This window comes from Mytilus californianus, unplaced genomic scaffold (genome assembly GCF_021869535.1).
Source record: "Mytilus californianus isolate M0D057914Y unplaced genomic scaffold, xbMytCali1.0.p SCAF_5, whole genome shotgun sequence".
In the NCBI taxonomy this organism is placed as follows: Eukaryota; Metazoa; Mollusca; class Bivalvia; order Mytilida; family Mytilidae; genus Mytilus; species Mytilus californianus.
In genome coordinates, this window is record NW_026262701.1 from 5997315 (window position 1) to 6017069 (window position 19755).

General features: G+C 32.8%; 1 protein-coding gene across 2 annotated transcripts in view; it reads right to left on the minus strand.

Annotated features, from left to right (window-relative positions):
• LOC127702551 (E3 ubiquitin-protein ligase rnf213-alpha-like) overlaps window positions 1-18571 on the minus strand; it is a 151314-nt gene extending 132743 nt beyond the window's left edge. For both annotated transcript variants that reach the window (XM_052206794.1, XM_052206793.1), the window contains exons 1-4: window positions 18396-18571; window positions 10783-11094; window positions 3065-3652; window positions 2110-2717 (exon numbers count right to left, since the gene is read on the minus strand). In XM_052206794.1, the coding sequence (XP_052062754.1) occupies window positions 2110-2717; window positions 3065-3652; window positions 10783-10987 (1401 nt within the window). In that variant the 5' untranslated portion in view covers window positions 10988-11094; window positions 18396-18571. The remainder of the gene's footprint in view (window positions 1-2109; window positions 2718-3064; window positions 3653-10782; window positions 11095-18395) is intronic.
• Window positions 18572-19755: the final 1184 nt, after the last annotated feature.

Genomic DNA, 19755 nt, shown 5'->3' on the forward strand with positions numbered 1-19755 from the left:
AAAAATAATTGTTAATCAATTTTATATTCTAATAGATATTTACATGACAACATTCATATTGCACAATTTTGCTGTTCATTGATATTTTAGCAGCTTGTGTGCATGGTTTAAACAAACCACAAAACATAATTAATTTCCAACATTATTTCATATATAACTTCTTTTAATTATACAATGATTTTCATTGGTCATTTAAAAATAACATATCTTAAACTGCATGGTTATTTACTTCTAAATTGTCATACACAAATTGCACAGACCGAAACATCTCGCCTGGTTTACAGTCAGATCATAATTAAATATATGTCTAAAGTCATAAAGAAAGTGCTTATACTACATAACATAATATAAACATTATCAATGATTTATGTAAATGAGGTCACGGTCAGATGAACCATGTCACCTTACAATCACTCCATTCACCAAATATAGTTAAAATTCATTGCTTACAATATCTGAGAAACAGACCTCAACATAAAATTTCCCACCTATGAACCATGAAAATGAGGTCAAAGTCAGTTGAACATGCTAGACAGACATGTACACCAAACACTTATTCCATACACCAAACCTATTTTACAAGTTGCATCTAGTTCAGTGTATGTTTACTTGTTTTGTTAATATTTCTTTTTGATCGAGTTAAGCCATTTCAATTGATATTTTATAGTGTGTCTTTCTAAGTTGTAATGTTATACTACTATTTTAGGTAAGGGTGAAGGCTGGTGCCTGTTAAAACTTTTAAACGCACTGCATTTGTTTGCACCTGTCCTAAGTCAGGAACCTGTTGTGCAGTGGTTGTCGTTTGTTGATGTGGTTCATAAGTGTTTCTCGTATTTTATATATATTAGACTGTTGGTTTTCCTGTTTGAATGGTTTTACACTAGTCATTTTGGGGGCCTTTCACAGCTTGCTGTTTGGTGTGAGCCAAGGCTCTGTGTTGAAGGCCGTACTTTGACCTATAATGGTTTACTTTTTACAAATTGTGACTTGGATGGAGGGTTGTCTAATTGGCACTCATACCACATCTTCCTATATCTATATAAGACACACATGTATTCCATACACCAAATAAAATTGAGCTTTTGGTTATAGTATCTGAAACATAGACTAAGCAACAAAAAATTAACATTGACAAATGAACAATGAAGATGAAGTCAAAGTCAGGCAAACTTGCCAGACAGACATGTACTGTAACACCTTACAATCATTCCATACACAAAATATATTTAACCAATTGCTTATAAATGTTAAGAAGACCATGCAATTGGCTATGTCTCCAATTGCTTTTGTATACTAGGTCGACATCATTTTAGCTTGATTTGATTACAAGTAAAACGTCAACAGTTGTTGTTTGTTATGTTAGAAATGTATTGTTTTTTGGGCCCTTTATCTTAAACATCAGGGGCCATAGCCCCCAAACTCAATCCCAACCTTCCTTTTTAGGTATGGAACCTTTTAGTACAATTTCACAAGTATCCATAGACTTATACTCAAGTTATTGTCAGGAAACTCGAAAATCCTAGTTTTTTTGGGTCTCTTTTTGGCCAAGAACCACCCATAATCAATTACAACCTTCCTTTTGTGGTATTAAACCTTGTGCTACAATTTCATAGAGATCCATACACTTATACTCAAGTTATTGTCTGGAAACCAAAAGTCTTCAGACCATGACAACTTCATAACATTATATGATTGCAAAAGTTTTGCAGTCATATTAAAACATATTGACCAATAAGCCATGAAAATTAGGTCAAAGTTATAATAAAACTGCCAGACAAGCATTTTTACCTTACAATCACTCAATACACCAAATCAAGTTGACTTTCTGCTTATAGTATCTGAAACAGAGACTTAACCACAAAAACTGAACCTTGATCGAAAAAATAATACACAAAATGAAGTTCAGGTCAGATAAAGACTGTCTGATGGATAAATAGACCCTGCAAGGAGCCCATATATATATCAAGTAAGTTATTCTTTTACTCATAATAAATGAGAAATTCACATGACAAAAAAACTAGAAGGAAACTTCTTAACATATTAGGCAACTGTATAAAAGGTATAAAGCATAAAGGTCTTCTATATTATATACATATTTCGTATTTTTACCTTAGTACTAGCAGAATTATTTCCTGTTGAAGATTTAGTAACTTTAGAAGATGAGCTGTTTGTATTTGAATTTCCATCTTTATTCTCCTTCCTTTTCTTTCTTTCCTTCTTCTTTCCTTCCTTTATCTTTTTGTTTTTCTTTCTATCTTTCTTCCTCTTTTGACTAGCAGGCAAGTTTTTGCTGTCTTCATCAGACTTTTCACTATCAGAATCTTTACTATCACTACTGTCATCCTCAGTGCTTTCTTCATCTTGTTTCCCTTCTTTCTCTGATATTGCAGTATTTTCTTTATCAGTTTTGTCTTTTTCCTTGTGCCCATCTTCTCTACCTTGAGACACATCAGTATCATCTTTTTGTGAACTTGATTCCCCTTTGCAGTAACTTGGATTTGTGAGGTTAGATGATGCACCAAAAATAAATGAATCTTTGAATCTTTCAGAACTTGGTCCTGGTGGAGAGTCTGTTGTAGTTTCATCAGAGACAGTTGGCTTGTCTTGATTATTGTCATGTCCAAATACTGAGTGACGCTGTGTTGTTACTGTTCTGTCCTTTATGGAACTTTCCTTGAATCTAGATGAATCTCTTTCATTTGCTAATTTCAGTTTTTCTGAAAGAACAGATACATAAACAGGTCAAATGAAAACTAAATTTTTAAATCAAATTTCAGGAAATAAAAAATAAAAATCAGTAGGAGCAATATACAAAATAACATTGTTTACACATCTTAGTTGTAAGTTGAGGCAAAAAAGGCCACAACCACCAAAAATATAGAAAATCATGTGAGCAGAACTCACAAATTCATACCCCACTCCCATTAGACAGTCCATGTTGTGCTATCTGAGACCCCAAACATCATTACAATTAAAAAAGGAAAACAGGAGGTGCAGAATATTTTTTTAGATACTTAGCTGGTCTTTAATAACATAAATGTATGTTACAAAAGGATTTGCTTACTTGATGGTGTTTCAGGAATTGGCTCATCAGTAGTACTTTTGGTATGACAGGTTTTATTCTTTGATCCTGGTACTTGTGATGATGAAACTTCCATTTTGTCTTCATCCCTATTTGATCCTGTTTGTTCATGGCTGAAAGGTTTAGAATCTGAATCTGGTATCTGTATCTGACTAGTAGGAATTTCTTGAGTCTGTTCTTTACTGGCCGATTTTGATTCCTGAATCAGCTCTTGACTTTCTGGTGAAGAATCTGGATTATCTTTTTGACCTTCAGAATTAGGCTCTGGAGTCTTTTGACCTGTTGCCAGTTTTACTGATGCTTTAGTATCAGATGGAGTACTGTCTGTTGAAGAAGTAATTTCCTTACTGTTACCATTAGCAACATCACTATTCTTTATCATGCTGTCTTCAGACTCATTTTGATTTGGAACATTTTGACCTTCTCCATCTTGTTCTGTTGAATGAGTTATACCATTGTTGTGTTGTTTTACTTCAGAGTCTGTTGAACCAACTGGTTTATGTACATCATGTCCGTTTATGGGATTATCTGCATCCGACAGGTTAGAATCAGAGACGGGCATGTCTGCATCTGAAATATAGATATCTATGGAAAGCCTCAGCTGTCATATATTAGAGATTTACAAAACGTTATGCTGAAGCTTAAAATGTAAATTTAAGACAGCGTGATGTTGAATTGAGTCATCAAAATGCTAACTCTAAATTACAATTTGCTAAGTTGAATTTGCGCAATGTTGACTTGCAATGACAAGTGCTTTAATCGTGATAGTATAATGATAAGTCACGATGTTGTGATGATATGCCAAACACACGTAACGTTGGGTTTAAAGTACATGATGTGAAGTTGACGTTGCATGATGTTAGCTTGCAGATGGACACTGCTCAGTCATCCACTTCGATAGCTATGATAACAAATAAAATGAATAGCTAAACTGTATGGTGCTGACTTGTTATTAATAAATGTTGAGCTGAGATAGTACGATGTTATATCATTGTGATATTACGATAGGTCTATCATGCAATCTGTTGATTTAAAACACCATGATGCACAGTTGAAAATACATGATGTTAAGTTAAGATAACACGATCCTATACCACTATATTGAAACGAAAGGCTTACCATACAATTTGTTGACTTAAAACAACACGATGCAACGTGTTAAGCTAAGATGCTCACTTGAAACTACACGACGTACAGCTGAAATTTTGTAATGTTAAGCTACGATAGCACGATGTTATATCATTATAATGTCACAATAGGCTTGTTCTACAATTTGCTCATTTAAAACTACACAACGTACAGTTGAAAGTACGTGATGTTAAGCTAAGATGGTACGTCGTTATATCATTAGAATGTCACGATAGGCTTACCACACGATATGCTCGTTTAAAACTACATGACGTACAATTGAAAGTACGTGATGTTGAGCTATGATAGCAATATCTTATATCATAATAATATCACGATAGGCTTGCCACACAATATGCTCATTTAAAACTACACGACGTACAGTTGAAAATACGTGTTGTTCAGCTAAGACAGCACGATGTTATATCATTATAATGTCACGATAGGCTTATTATACAATTTGCTCATTTAAAATTACACCACGTACAGCTGAAAGTACGTGATGTTAAGCTAAGACAGCACGTTGTTATATCATTAGAATGTCACGATAGGCTTACCACACGATATGCTCATTTAAAACTACATGATTTTCAGTTGAAACTAGGTGATGTTAAGCTAAGATAGCATGTTGTTATATCATTTGAATGTCACGATAGGCTTACCATACAATATGCTCATTTAGAACTACACAATGTACAGTTGAAAGTATGTGATGTTGAGCTATGATAGCACGATGTTATATCAAAATAATATCACGATAGGCTTGCCATACAATATGCTCATTCAAAACTACATGACGTACAGTTGAAAGTACGTGTTGTTGAGCTAAGATAGCACGATGTTATCTCATTATGACGTCACGAGAGGATTATCATACAATGTGTTGACTTGAAACTACACGATGTAAATTTGAAGTAGTTTGGCCTTGACTTGAAACAGTAAAATGTTAAGTTATAAAAACAGAACGTAAAGTCAAAATAAACAATGATAGGATGACATATACTTGTGCAGAATTGAAGATTTTTGGTGTTGACTTCGAATATAGTACAAATATTACATCGTTTTATGTTAAATTGAAAGACAATAACGATGCGTAAAACATTACAGAATTATGTGAATTGAAACTGCAATTCTATGGAAAAGAATGAGGGACAAATCCCCAGGATTTTTCTTCTTCATTTGCAAGTTGATGAATATTAAAGTAATTTAACTCCGGAGGCAAAATGATATACAAAGAAAGTTTTCCATAAATTCATAAAGCAAAAGAATAACCCATCGCTATATATTACACTTGAATACAGTTTTGCCGTATATTTTACATGTTTTGTTTGGATTTTTTTTTATGATTAAACCAAACTTTTTTTTTGAACAAGATTTAAGAAAATATTTATCTATGTTGTGTGTTAATATATACAACATAATATTGTGCTTATAAGACTTATGACTGTGAGGGTCAAATTTTACTCATATAAAATCACATCTATGTAAGAGTTAGCGGAGAATTTGTATTTACCACTCCCGTTTTCCACGAAATAGAACATAAGAATCTGGAGTCTTAATCTTAAAAAAACAAAGATCAACTGATATGACGCTTAGCGTAGGACTGAGAGGGTCAGAGCTATATCAGAATGTGACCTCCCCCCCCCCCCCCTGGTCATGTTAGAGGTATCTGAAAATTTGAATTTTCTTTTCCACGAAATAAAACTAAAGAATCTGGACTTAATCAAAAGCGATGCGATTACGATTTCCATAGAATGCCAGAGACAGTTTGTCGACTAGTTCGTTGAAAATTCGGCTAGGCAAGTAAAGTGTGTCTTGTAACAAAGCAGGGTTTATTCATATTCATATCACACTTACATGTTCTCGTCCTGATATGCATGTAATATTTGCCACTGTATGTAAAAGGCACCTCTTTTCCCCGAAATAAAACCAAAACATCTGGACTTAATCAAAACCGATGCTATTTTGGATTTCCATAGATTGTCAGAGACGGTTTGTCAACTAGTTTGTTAAAAATTCGGCTAAGCAAGCAAAATAGGTCTTGTACAGAGCCAAGATTTATTCATTTACATATTCTCGTCCTTATATGCATGTAATATTTGCCACTGTACACAAAATACAAATACATTTTCATCAATTCTTTTTTACGAAAAGGAGACTATTTTAAGCACGTTCATCGATTTGACACTCTGTAAATCGTGTTTTTTGGGAGTTCCTCGAAAATTATAACACATTCCTTCTTATTTGCAAAATCGCCAAGTGACGGGTGCCACTTATGAAACAGGATCTGCCTACCCTTCTGGAGCACCTGAGATCACCCCTTTTTTTAGGGTTTCGTGTTACTCAGTTTTTGGTTTTCTATATGTTGCGCTTAATATACTGTTGTTTGGCTTTTGGTCTTTTTTCTCTCGTTTATTTCGGCTGATGAGTTTTTGTCATGACATTGTCAGTTTGGTTAATATTTTTACTATCCCTTTTGTATCGTTCGCCTTCTTTTATCCATTTTTGTGTATTTTTTTTTTCGATTCTCCCCTCCCCCTGAACAGTACAATAGATGGATGAATGAAAAAAGAAACCCTTTTCAACAAAAGGAGAGCTACAAGTAACTCGACGTAACCGAAATTGTAAATTTCTTCCTCATTAGATATATTGCCCTTTGGGTAGATCGGGTGTCTTCCGCCATCTTAGAGAGCTACCATTTGATTTTAATTGGAGGGCTAGGATGAAATTTGAAAAAAGGCAGTACAGGAGTTTTGAGTAAAAAAAAAGGCAGGATGAGCAACTTGGCTAAATAAAAAGGCAGGATGACAATTTATGTAAAAAAAAGTCAGAATAAACTAATACAAAAAAAAAAATGCAGGACCGAATAGAGTGATAAATAAAAAGGCAGGACAGAGATTGCAACTAAAAACAACTAAAAAAAGGCAGGACAAAATTTTTCATCCTAGCCCCCCCCCCCCCCCCCCCCCCCCCCCCGCTCCCTTAGATTCTCATATAGTTCAACACAATCGGTCTAGATCTAAAACAATATACACATTTTGAGAGAGGAATGTAATTCATATGTAGTACTTTTCATCTTGATGAAGAAAATTATGAGATTTATCTGATTAAAACGACTATTTGTTTTTGAATACAGAACGTTTTTTGCATATGTTTTTCAACGTTTTCATATAGGGGAGATAACTCGGATAACATTATTTTTTGTCGTTTTTTTAATTTTTTTTAAATTTTTTGCCATGGCATTGTCAGTCTGTTTTCGACTTATGTGTTTGAAATCCCTTTGGCATATTTCGTCTCTAATGATGAAATGTGTAGGGACTTAACTATTTTATTTTGTAGACAGAAAACGAGTCTCGTGATCCCAATTTTTATTTTTATTTTCTAACATTGAGTTTTCCATGTAAAGTTTATACAAAATCTGACAATACTGCATAACCTGTAGCTTGCAAAATGCTCTGTGGCCCAAACTTTTTATTATGTTTTTCAAAAAAGAATAAACTACATTTTGGAAAATAATTTAAAAAAAATCTACCGATTTTAATTTAGACCACACTCATGAAAACTATGAGAGAGAGAGAGAGAGAGAGAGAGAGAGAGAGAGAAACTGTTGACATCAAAAAACATATCTACAAATTAATCAAAGCAATACCAAAAGAATTCATGGACTTTAACAATTTTTACAGATTTTTGATTTTTTTTCTTTTTCTTTGAAAACACAAATAGATGGAGAGAAGCTGCAAAGAACCAAGAAAATCACTATGGACAAGAAAATAAGTGATGGAAATCATTAATTGGCTTCTTATTTTAAGTTATAGGGGTCATTGTCCATTAAAGACTTTACCAATTTAAAAAAATAAGATATTCTCCGAGTGGATATATACATAAACCTGGGCACTATCTTACTTGGTGCTGGAAAAATAGTTGGCACTGCTGTAAATGATGTATTTTTTTTTTTAAAGTTGACGATTTAGACTGGAGGCTCTAGGTCAAATTTCATTAGGTTTCATATAGACTTAATGTATGAGCGAAAAGTATACAACAGAATCTACCATACTTTATGTTTGGGTTGGCCCCATGCAGTAGGATTCTTCCACCTATCAATTCTTTTTGTTTTATTTCGTGGAAAAGAAAATTCAAATTTTCAGATACCTCTAACAAGGGAGGGGGCAAATTCTCATATAGCTCTGACCCTCTCAGTCCTACGCTAAGCGTATTATTTGTCATATCAGTTGATCATGTTTTTTTTTAAGATTAAGACTCCAGATTCTTATGTTTAATTTCGGGGAAAACGGGAGTGCATGGTAAATACAAATTCTCCGATAACTCTTACATAGATGTGATTTTATATGAATAAAATTTGACCCTCACAGTCATAAGTCTTATAAGCCCATTATTGTGTTGTATTTATTAACACACAATGTAGATACATATTTTCTTAAATATTGTTCATAAAAAAAGTCTGGTTTTTAATCATAAAAAAAAATCCAAACAAAACATGTAAAATATACGGCAAAACTGTATTCAAGTGTAATATATAGCGATGGGCAATTCTTTTGCTTTATAAATTTATGGAAAACATTCTTTGTATATCATTTTGCCTCAGAACTTGCAAATGAGGAAGAAAAAATCCTGGGGATTTGTCCCTCATTCTTTTCCATAGAATTGCAGTTTCAATTCACATAATTCTGTAATGTTTTACGCATCATTATTGTCTTTCAATTTTACATTAAACGATGTAATATTTGTACTATATTCGAAGTCAACACCAAAAATCTTCAATTCTGCACAAATATATGTCATCCTATCATTGTTTTATTTTGCCTTTACGTTCTGTTTTTATAACTTAACATTTTACTGTTTCAAGTCAAGACCAAACTACTTCAAATTTACATCGTGTAGTTTCAAGTCAACACATTGTATGATAATCCTCTCGTGACGTCATAATGAGATAACATCGTGCTATCTTAGCTCAACAACACGTCCTTTCAACTGTACGTCGTGTAGTTTTGAATGAGCATATTGTATGGCAAGCCTATCGTGATATTATTATGATTTAACATCCTGCTATCATACCTCAACATCACATACTTTCAACTGTACGTTGTGTAGTTTTAAATGAGCATATTGTATGGAAAGCCTATCGTGACATTCAAATGATATAACAACATGCTATCTTAGCTTAACATCACCTAGTTTGGACTGAAAATCATGTAGTTTTAAATGAGCATATCGTGTGGTAAGCCTATCGTGACATTCTAATGATATAACAACGTGCTATCTTGGCTTAACAGCACGTACTTTCAGCTGTACGTGGTGTAATTTTAAATGAGCAAATTGTATAATAAGCCTATCGTGACATTATAATGATATAACATTGTGCTGTCTTAGCTGAACAAAACATACTTTCAACTGTACGTCGTGTAGTTTTAAATGAGCATATTGTATGGCAAGCCTATCGCGATATTATTATGATATAAGATATTGCAACTTAGCTCAACATCACGTACTTTCAACTGTACGTCGTGTAGTTTTAAACGAGCATATCGTGTGGTAAGCCTATCGTGACATTCTAATGATATAACAACGTGCCATCTTAGCTTAACATTACGTACTTTCAACTGTACGTTGTGTAGTTTTAAATGAGCAAATTGTATAATAAGCCTATTGTGACATTATAATGATATACCATCGTGCTATCGTAGCTTAACATTACGAAATTTCAACTGTACGTCGTGTAGTTTCAAGTGAGCATCTTAGCTTAACACGTTGCATCGTGTTGTTTTAAGTCAACAAATTGTATGGTAAGCCTTTCGTTTCAATATAGTGGTGGAGCATCGTGTTATCTTAACTTAACATCATGTACTTTCAACTGTGCATCATGGTGTTTTAAATCAACAGATTGCATGATAGACCTATCGTAATATCACAATGATATAACATTGTACTATCTCAGCTCAACATTTATTAATAACAAGTTAGCACCATACAGTTTAGCTATTCATTTTATTTGTTATCATAGCTATCGAAGTGGATGACTGAGCAGTATCCATCTGCAAGCTAACATCATGCAACGTCAACTTCACATTATGTACTTTAAACCCAACGTTACGTGTGTTTGGCATATCATCACAACATCATGACTTATCATTATACTATCACGACTAAAGCACTTGTCCTTGCAAGTCAACATTGCGCAAATTCAACTTAGCAAATTGTAATTTAGAGTAAGCATTTTGATGACTCAATTCAACACCACGCTGTCTTAACTTTACATTTTAAGCTTCAGCATAACGTTTTGTAAATCTCTAATATATGACAGCTGAGGCTTTCCATAGATATCAAAATGAAAGCAGTGCATGTTCATTTAGGATTTTTATTTAGGATATTTAAAAAGTATTGTTTGGAAGATGTTATATTTTACATACAGTTATACATTGAATGATTACTTAAGTTCCACAGTGGCTTTAAAAACATGAAGTAAACTAACCCAAACTGTATGTGTTTGGTTCTGATCAAGCAATCTTCTGATGCAAATATTCTTAATGTCAATGCTTTTATCTAAACTATCTAACCTGCTTTCTTGACTGGTGTAGCACAATCTGGACAAAACTTTGTATTGATTGTAAGCTGTCTTCCACAATCAGTACCATCATCATTATGTCCTGTGCAGATAATTCCTTCCTGGTCAAATATGGCGCTGTCAACTTTCCATGCACAGTTTGAACAAAACTTCTGTTCTTTTGTTACTATGTCTCCACACTGTGGACAACTATGCATTGTGCAGCTGTATGAAATAACACTTATTGCTATTGTTACTCTTGGAATTTATCAGCTATGCTAGTTAACACAGTATATTTCACATGTTATAAATGTTAACTGTCTTCCTGAAAAGAAAAAAAATCAAGTGAAAATAGTTATCAATTGAGGAGGGCATCTAGTACATGGGCTCTCTTAATCTTGAAGTCTTAGCTAATGGCAGTAAGTAGAACAGGACTTAGGCACTATAGTCATCATGGTGCATTCATATACAATGTATATGCATCATGTGCATGGGTTGATGCTGATCATGCATGAAACAAATGATCATTTTCAATAGTAAAAGAAATACAAACACAAGTGCATCTTGAAATCCCTTGTCTTCTCCTACTTTCATTTTCTACCAAACCTTCATATGATTTATTAAAGATTATTCCCTAGGTGTCAAATAAAACAAAAGTAATCTGTTATTTACAAACACAACCCCCCCCCCCTCCCCCCCCAAAAAAAAAAATTAATAAAACCAACAAACATATAGATATAAGAAGATGTGGTATGAGTGCCAATGAGACAACTCTCCATCCATGTCACAATTTGTAAAAGTAAACCATTATAGGTCAAAGTACTGTCACACTGAACAGCAAGCTATAAAAGGGCCCCAAAAATGACTAGTGTTAAACCATTCAAATGGGAAAACCAACGGTATAATCTATATAAAAAACGAGAAACGAGAAACACTTATGAACCACATCAACAAACAAGAAACACTTATGAACATCAGATTCATGTATTCCATATGCATGTTTGAAGAATAGCATTAACATGATCAAGATAAAATTATATATGCAATTAATAACCATAGAAGTTAGGAACAGAAAAATTCTTGTTTCATACTCTCAAAAGCTTCTACTCTTGGGGAGAGGGGCTTAATACTTAATTGGTAGGGGTGCCGCTGGGGTTCTGTTACCCCACCCTTTTCATATAATTTAGTTTTTAAAAAATGTATATCTTTTCATATATTGCATAGGTAATTCATGTGGTGTATAATGTAAGACTTAGAGTGGAATACCAAAGTGTCAAAAGGGAAAAATTATTGGTTAATAAAACACAGCCGGGAACACCAAGAAATATGACAGAAGAAGAAATTAAGGGAACTTTATTGACCTTATCATATATTTCTGATAGTTTTCCTGACCTATTCACATATTATCAAGCTTGAAAATGACTTTATAAGGACAATAACTCCAACAAGATGTCAATAGACAATATTGCTCATGTTGACTTATGTGTAGATCTTCTTTTCTTGATATTTTTGCAGTTTACAGTAGATCTCAATCTATAAAGATACATGTATTAAGGTCTTCATCAGCACCTCATGTATCCCATGTTTAGTTTCATTCCATTCAGTGGTTCTCTAAAAGAAGACATCTGTATGTATTGTCCATAGGGTCCTTTGTTAAACTAAGTCCCCCTCTGACGGCCATCTTGGATGATAGATTGGCTTCAAAGTTAACAACACTTGGTCTGCACCTCATAAGGAACATTCATGCCATATTTGGTTTAATTCCATTCAGTGGTTCTCTAAAAGAAGACATTTGTATGAATTGTCCATAGGGTCCTATGTTAAACGAAGTCCCCCGCTGGCGGCCATCTTGGATGATGGATCGGCTACAAAGTAACAACACTTGGTCAGCACCTCATAAGGAACATTCATGCCATGTTTGGTTTAATTCCATTCAGTGGTTCTCTAGAAGATGTTCAAAATGTAAAAAGTTAACGACGACGACGGACGACGGACATCAAGTGATGAGAAAAGCTCACTTGGCCCTTTGGGCAAGGTGAGCTAAAAATATCATACCATATCACAGAAAACTGGCATTTTAAATTGATACAATACAATGTACTAATCAATTCTAACTGCATATTTAAGTGGTATAAAATTACAAATGTACTGGTAGGTATTTAACTTTTTAATTTATTAGAATATGATAAGATAACATGAACTTTATCAGATAAACAGTTCATTCATATATATGTTAAAGATAATTTATTAAAACTAATCATATTTCATATTTGTGTCACTAGGTTGTTGTACATTAGGTTGTTGTACATTTCCTTCATGCACATATCCCATATCTACTTTCATTTACATTTCTATAAATTTGATAAATCATTATTTACACATTACTAGGAAAAGTATTTTTATTATGTTATAATTTTCTTACAATTGAATGTATTGTAGGATATGCTTAATAAGTCACTGTAGAATACAGATCATTGTATCAAAGAACTTTCAAAGGAGTAGGTCCGGTAAGGGCCGATTTTGGCCTCAAATTTCAGGTTCATCTGATGAAAGATTTTGGACACTTTTTAAACACTTAAGTGTCTACTTCAGTCGATTCAATTAGTTTATGTGAAAGATTTGAACTAATTTAGTCATTAAAGACACTCAAATTCAAGCTTAAATATGAAAAATCTATCAAATATGCCATAATATGTCACTTTTCAGATGGTTTTTGTCAAAAATGAAATTGGCGGCAGCCGTGTTCATTCTCAACCTTTATATATGTTATGTATTATCATTAAATACAACTTACATTTAAATATTAAGAATGAACACAAATGCGGCCACTTCCATTTCAGACGGAAACCGTCTAAAAATTAACCAAAATGCTATAATTTCGAAGATTTCAGTAATTTAGCATGACTTAATTATCTATGCTAGTACCCTAAACATGTGCATGCATTGTATTGTCAAAAACAGCTCATATTTATGTAACAAAAGTATTCTTCTTTACAATAAATAGCTAATCATTTATATTTTAACAATTTTGTAAAACTGCTATATTTTGGGGCCAAAAAGGGGTCTTACTGGGCCTACTCCTTTGTCAAATTTGCCAATGAACAATATATTGCCATTATCGCTCTATCCAATGTCCTCTTATAGATGTATAGACATATTGCTTACATTGATTTCAAGGGCATATATCTGCACATAACATAAAGCATCAAATTGAGTTACTTTAATGTGATTTTTTCTATTATTTTTTTTCTTTGACGGATTCATATAATTGTTAATTTGAAACTGGCAAGTGCAGTTCACCCATTAAACTAATCTACGGAATACATTCAAGTGAATCAAAGAATGTATAAATAGGCAAAGAGAAATAACTTTTGGAAGGAGATATAATTGACTTTGATATTACTATAGATCAAATTGATTCAATTTTTTAGGTGGGGAAAACATCACAATACTGTAATTCCAATAATTTTTAAAAGTTAAAGGATGATGTCAGAGGACGAACTACAAGTGATGGTAAAAGCTATAAAATTTGGACTAAACAGTTCTTAGGTTATATACAAAAAATATATTTAAAATGTCTAAATGAACACAAAAGCTCTCCTGTAGTTTTCATGAAAATAAAAAATAAACTGCTTCACCAAACTAAGCTGGATATGACTGCAGATGTCCAATCCTGAACAGCTGGTGCAAAAATGGACACAATATTCAAGCTTGATACAGGTCTGAATTTGAATTGTAATTAAATATTTGACACATTATACTGGTTTCTGACACACAATAAATGTAGTCAAAGAACTTGAAATTGGTTATATGATTTGAATTTATATTCAATTGAAGATTTCTTGCTGTTGTGCAATACACTGTGCTGTTGCACAATACTTAGTAAATCAGTTTTCAGACTATATATACAAAGAATTTGCAAAATGAATTGTGACCCTCAATTTTTTTTTTGGAAAACTGATAATTTCTTAAATCTTGAGGGAAAAAAATTGACCCCCTCCCTCCAAAACAAATAGTATTTGAAGAAATTTTCTATTTAATTTCTTAGATCTTGAGGGAAAAAAATTGCCACCCCCGTCCCCCCCCCCAAAAAAAAAAATGTGTGTGTGTAAGGAGTCATCATTTTGATTTTTCTTTAGATCTATCTTGATGATAATTTTTGCTATTTACAGTTTAAACTGTGAAAAATTCAAAACTATGGTACAACAATGTTAAAAAATAGATAGAAACAAATAAACAAAACAAAAAAACTGGCAAAAATGTGAAAAAAAGTCCATTAAAGGGTAATAACTCTTGTAAGGAGTATATTGCCCATTTCTCTATATTGACCACAAATTTGTATATCTTTTCTTGTAGATCAAACTACCAGAGGCTGATTTAAGGGGAGCAACATTTAGGGTTAATCCAGTCTTTTTACCTGTTCCACTCCAAAAGTCTTGGGCCCTTGGACCCCCTATTTCAAAATCCTGATTACTATTTTAGTTTCAAAGATTATAACTTGAACACAAAAAAGGTAAAATTTGAATTTATGGTCAACAACTATCAGGAATAGTCTTAAAGTTTGAATCAAATGGACATAATAATTTTTGTGGATTTCAGGTTTTACAAAATTCTTAGTGTCACTCACCATTTTTTCTGTGTACAGTTTATCTCTATCAAAATAGATTTTGCCATGAACAACACTGTTAACACAGAGAAATGTCTTGTCTATTTGTTTTTTTGATAATGCAAATGTTGAAATTAAAATAGCAATACTTAAACATGTAAATATAAAAAAAAAGATGTGGTATGATTGCCAATGAGACAACTCTCCACAAGAGACCAAATGACACAGAAATTAACAACTATAGGTCACTGTACGGCCTTCAACAATGAGCAAAGCCCATACCGTACAGTAAGCTATAAAAGAGATGTGCTAATGCTTATACAACTGCATACCAATTAACATTGGCCTACCACTAACAGTCCCTCTTAACTGACCTTATCACAAACTAATACATGAAAACTAAGCAAAAGTTTCAAAGCCAATAGACCATGACAGAGGGGGCGGGGCCAAATAATCTCCATGGAAATGAGATATGCCAATGCTTATACAACTGCATACCAAATATCATTGACCTACCACTAGTGGTTCCCCATAAACTGACCTAATCACAAACTAATACATGTAAACTAAGCAAAGTTTAGAAGTCAATAGACCATGACTGAGGGGGCAGGGCAGGGCCACATAATCTCCATGGTGATGAGATGTGCCAATGCTAATACAACTGCATACCAAATATCACTGACCTACCACTAGTGGTTCACCGTAAACTAGACCTAATCATAAACTAATACATTGTTGATGCCGCTGCTGCCGCTGCCCACACCGGAAACAGCATACCTATGTCTCGCTTTTTGACTCTGTCAAGACGAGACAAAAAGTGATAAAAATTGTCATTAAAGGGCAATGACAACTGGAAGAAGTTAACAGAAAATTTCTGAATAGTTCACCTATTTGTTCATCTTGTCTTGCTGATCATTTTTGCTGGTTGCATTTTTGTTGGTTTGTCCAAGACATTAAAAATCACACTGATAATATTGACCATGTTTACATAATTGAAGATCCTGTCTTGGTAATTATTTTTGCTATTAAAAGTTTAAAGAGTGTCTGACAATTTTTGACAAAATGGATATTACAAAGACCTTGACATTCTGAACATCTCTGCCCCTGTCAGACTTTCTATATATCTAGGTTTAAAAATAAAAGACAAATAATGCATTTTGTCCCTTGTTCTATCTTTAGCCATGTTGACCATGCCCTTTTGACACACAGGATCATCAGAAAAATTATTTAAACTAGATACCAAAATGATGATTTTGGCCAAATTTGTTTTTAATATGCCCTGCAGTCATGGTAGTTTCAGAGACGATTTCTGTAGATAAAAGGAAAAGGCAAGTTAAATACTAGCTTTATCACCAACAGCTGCAACAGGTTTTATTGAGCTTTTTTTTTACAATGTCTGAAGCTTCATTTTTAAAAGCTTTTGATAGATTGAATGCTGTTTCTCTTAAGTCTTCAAGATGATAAAAACAATTGAACCAAACAAAACCAGAAATATTAAAATCACTTTATATTTTGACACTTGATACTGTTCAAAACTACTTTTGCCTCAAAAGTGAAACCAAAAGTGTAAAATTCTGATTATTTTACTTCTGGGTATGAAGGGTTTGAAATTTTATTATTAAGTTCAATGTTTCAAAATGAAAAAAGGATTAAGTTGATAAAAAGACAGAAAAGTTAAATGATAAAGGTCTTTTATCAAAGGTTGATTATTACATCTGAATTAGTTTTTTGCTAGATTTACAAAACAGTCTCAATTTGACCAAACTAAGACCTGGAAATGCAGAGTGCAGGTATTGACAAACTTGATATTCAAGTCACTTATATAAAATGTCATAAAAAACATTGCGTTATAAGATCTTTTTTTTCAACACATGGTCTCTATGTTTCCTATCCCAAAAATCAATGAAAATTTACCTGTTTTCTTAAAATTTTCGTGGAAAATAAAAATAAGTGGTATTTTTGATGTCATGAATATAACACACTTAGGACGTAAATTTGCTACATTTAAAGTCATATCTAATTCCTATCTATGCATTGTATTTGTTCGCTATAGCTCATTTTAATATTGATCAATAAAATCCCAAAATTATGGCCATATCGAACCTACTCCTTTATCACTCTAATGATGAACTTTTCAACAGATCAACCCCTTTCATTCCTGATCAATTTCTCCCTAAGAGAAATTAACAGGAATTCTATTATGGGAGATAGATGCTTAAGGTTCATGTGGACCCTTTGGCTGAAATGGCTGCATTTTCACCTCAAAATTTACTCTGAGGACAGACATACCTGCGCATCTGGAAAAGTTTTAAGGCATAGCATGCCCTAGATAAATAAACTTCTAATGCATTGTATGTTTTAGAAAATTTAAAACTTAACTGGATTTAGCAGTGCACTTTTTTTCGTCCCTGCAGAAGATGATAAAATTAACAAACAGTTGAGTTTCTCTTGATATGGTCCACTCAGGTACACAGTTTAAATCACCAATTATTGTCAGGTATCTATTGTCCATCTATTGTCCATGTCAATCAAAACAGTTCACTTCAATTATTACCTGTGGGGAAGTTCTCAAACCTCTTTCCCAACTTTGTTTATTTTGGCACCTTCTGGTGGAATGAAAAAAAGTGCACTGCAAAATCTGGTTAAGTTTTTAATTTTCATAAACATAAAATATATTTGAATTTTATTTATCTAGGGCATGCTATGCCTTAAAACTTTTCCAGATGCACAGGTTTGTCTGTACTCAGAGTAAATTTTGAGGTGAAAATGCAGCCATTTTAGACGAAGGGTCCACATGAACCTTAATACTTCTTCCGGATTTAAAATGTAGTGTAATGGTGGCAAACGTTTTTCTTACTAGTTGGTTGCTGATATTTCCTAATTTTTCTTGTACTTTTTACTTATTTTTCACTTTAACAGTCTTTATTTTTGGTTATGAACTGCAAATGCTCTAGTAAAACAAAGGATTTGTATAGAAACTATACAAATCCTTGGTAAAACAAATATAGTAAATAACTTACCTAAAATATTCAGAGATCATGAAAATGATTTCCCCGTGGATTTTCTACAATCTGAATAGCTGACCTTTAACTGCTGATAATAACTTATACTGAAAGTTTGAAAGTTCCATTACTTCCAAAAAATGTATTTCTACTTTCGGTTTCGTTTCTGTAAAAATACCCGCGAAAAAAAATTGAAGCTAAATTCACTGTCGTGAACCCGACAACACGATTTGCAAATATCAAAACAAAAATGATCACAAGTATATCGATCTTTAGAGAATCAAATGTTGCTAAGCACCTGTTCTTTATCTATGCCATATATGCGGCAATGCATACGTTGCTTTCATTAAGGAAATGATGTATTGAAACCCAAGTATTCCCCTTTTTTAAACTTACAGAAAAAATGAAAATTAGTTTTATTTTGTTTTATAAGAAAAAGAATAACACAGATACAAATATCTTGTTTTATGGAGAGACAAAAATCATACTTAGTAAAAAAAACAACAAAAAAACACTGACCTCTTACAAGGACGTATAACTAACATGTACATCCTTGCCTCTTACAACAACAGGTTTTGGAACACTTTGAAAACGACAACTATTTACAACTTTGGAAACGTGATTTGAGGACTATAAAATTCACAAAATTAACAAATAATAAATACACTATTTTAAGAACCCTATCCACCAACCTTCTTAGAAAATCATGGGTCTTTCTTGTAACAGACGATGAATGGCAATCTATTGAGTCAGTATTTTTTCTATGAAAGTTGATTTTAATGTATATATCTGCAATTTTTGCAAAAGTGATGCTAACGCAAAAGAAACAAGTGTCATGTGCAGTTCATCATGTTAGCAGTGACAACATCTTCTTTCTTGTGCAAGACTTAAAAATGCACCAAAAGCAAGTCACTGGTTTTGTAACACTTGTAGAACATTTTGAGGTTGTTGAATGTTACTTTTAATTTCAAAACTAATAGGATATTTTTATTTAAAGTTTTAATTAGAATGTCGATTTATTAATGTGTATAAATATGTTTTTTTAAATATAAATTTTTATATTTATTCTTTGTAAATATGTTTTAAACTGAAAGACATACTTTTTAGAGATTTTTTATTTTTAAATATTAATTTTAATATGCACGCTTTGTGCATGGACAGTCTATTCTATAGTCAGAGACATATATACACATTGTATAAATGTTTTAAAGAAGACATATTGTTAAGAGATTTTCTTATCAAAGTGTTTGTTTCTATATTTTTCTATTCTTAATTTATATACTGAAAATCTTAATTAAGACCGGAATAATAGCAAAACTCTATATTATCGCTATTTTCTCGGCAAAATAGCCACTGCAAAAAGATTATATGATGATCT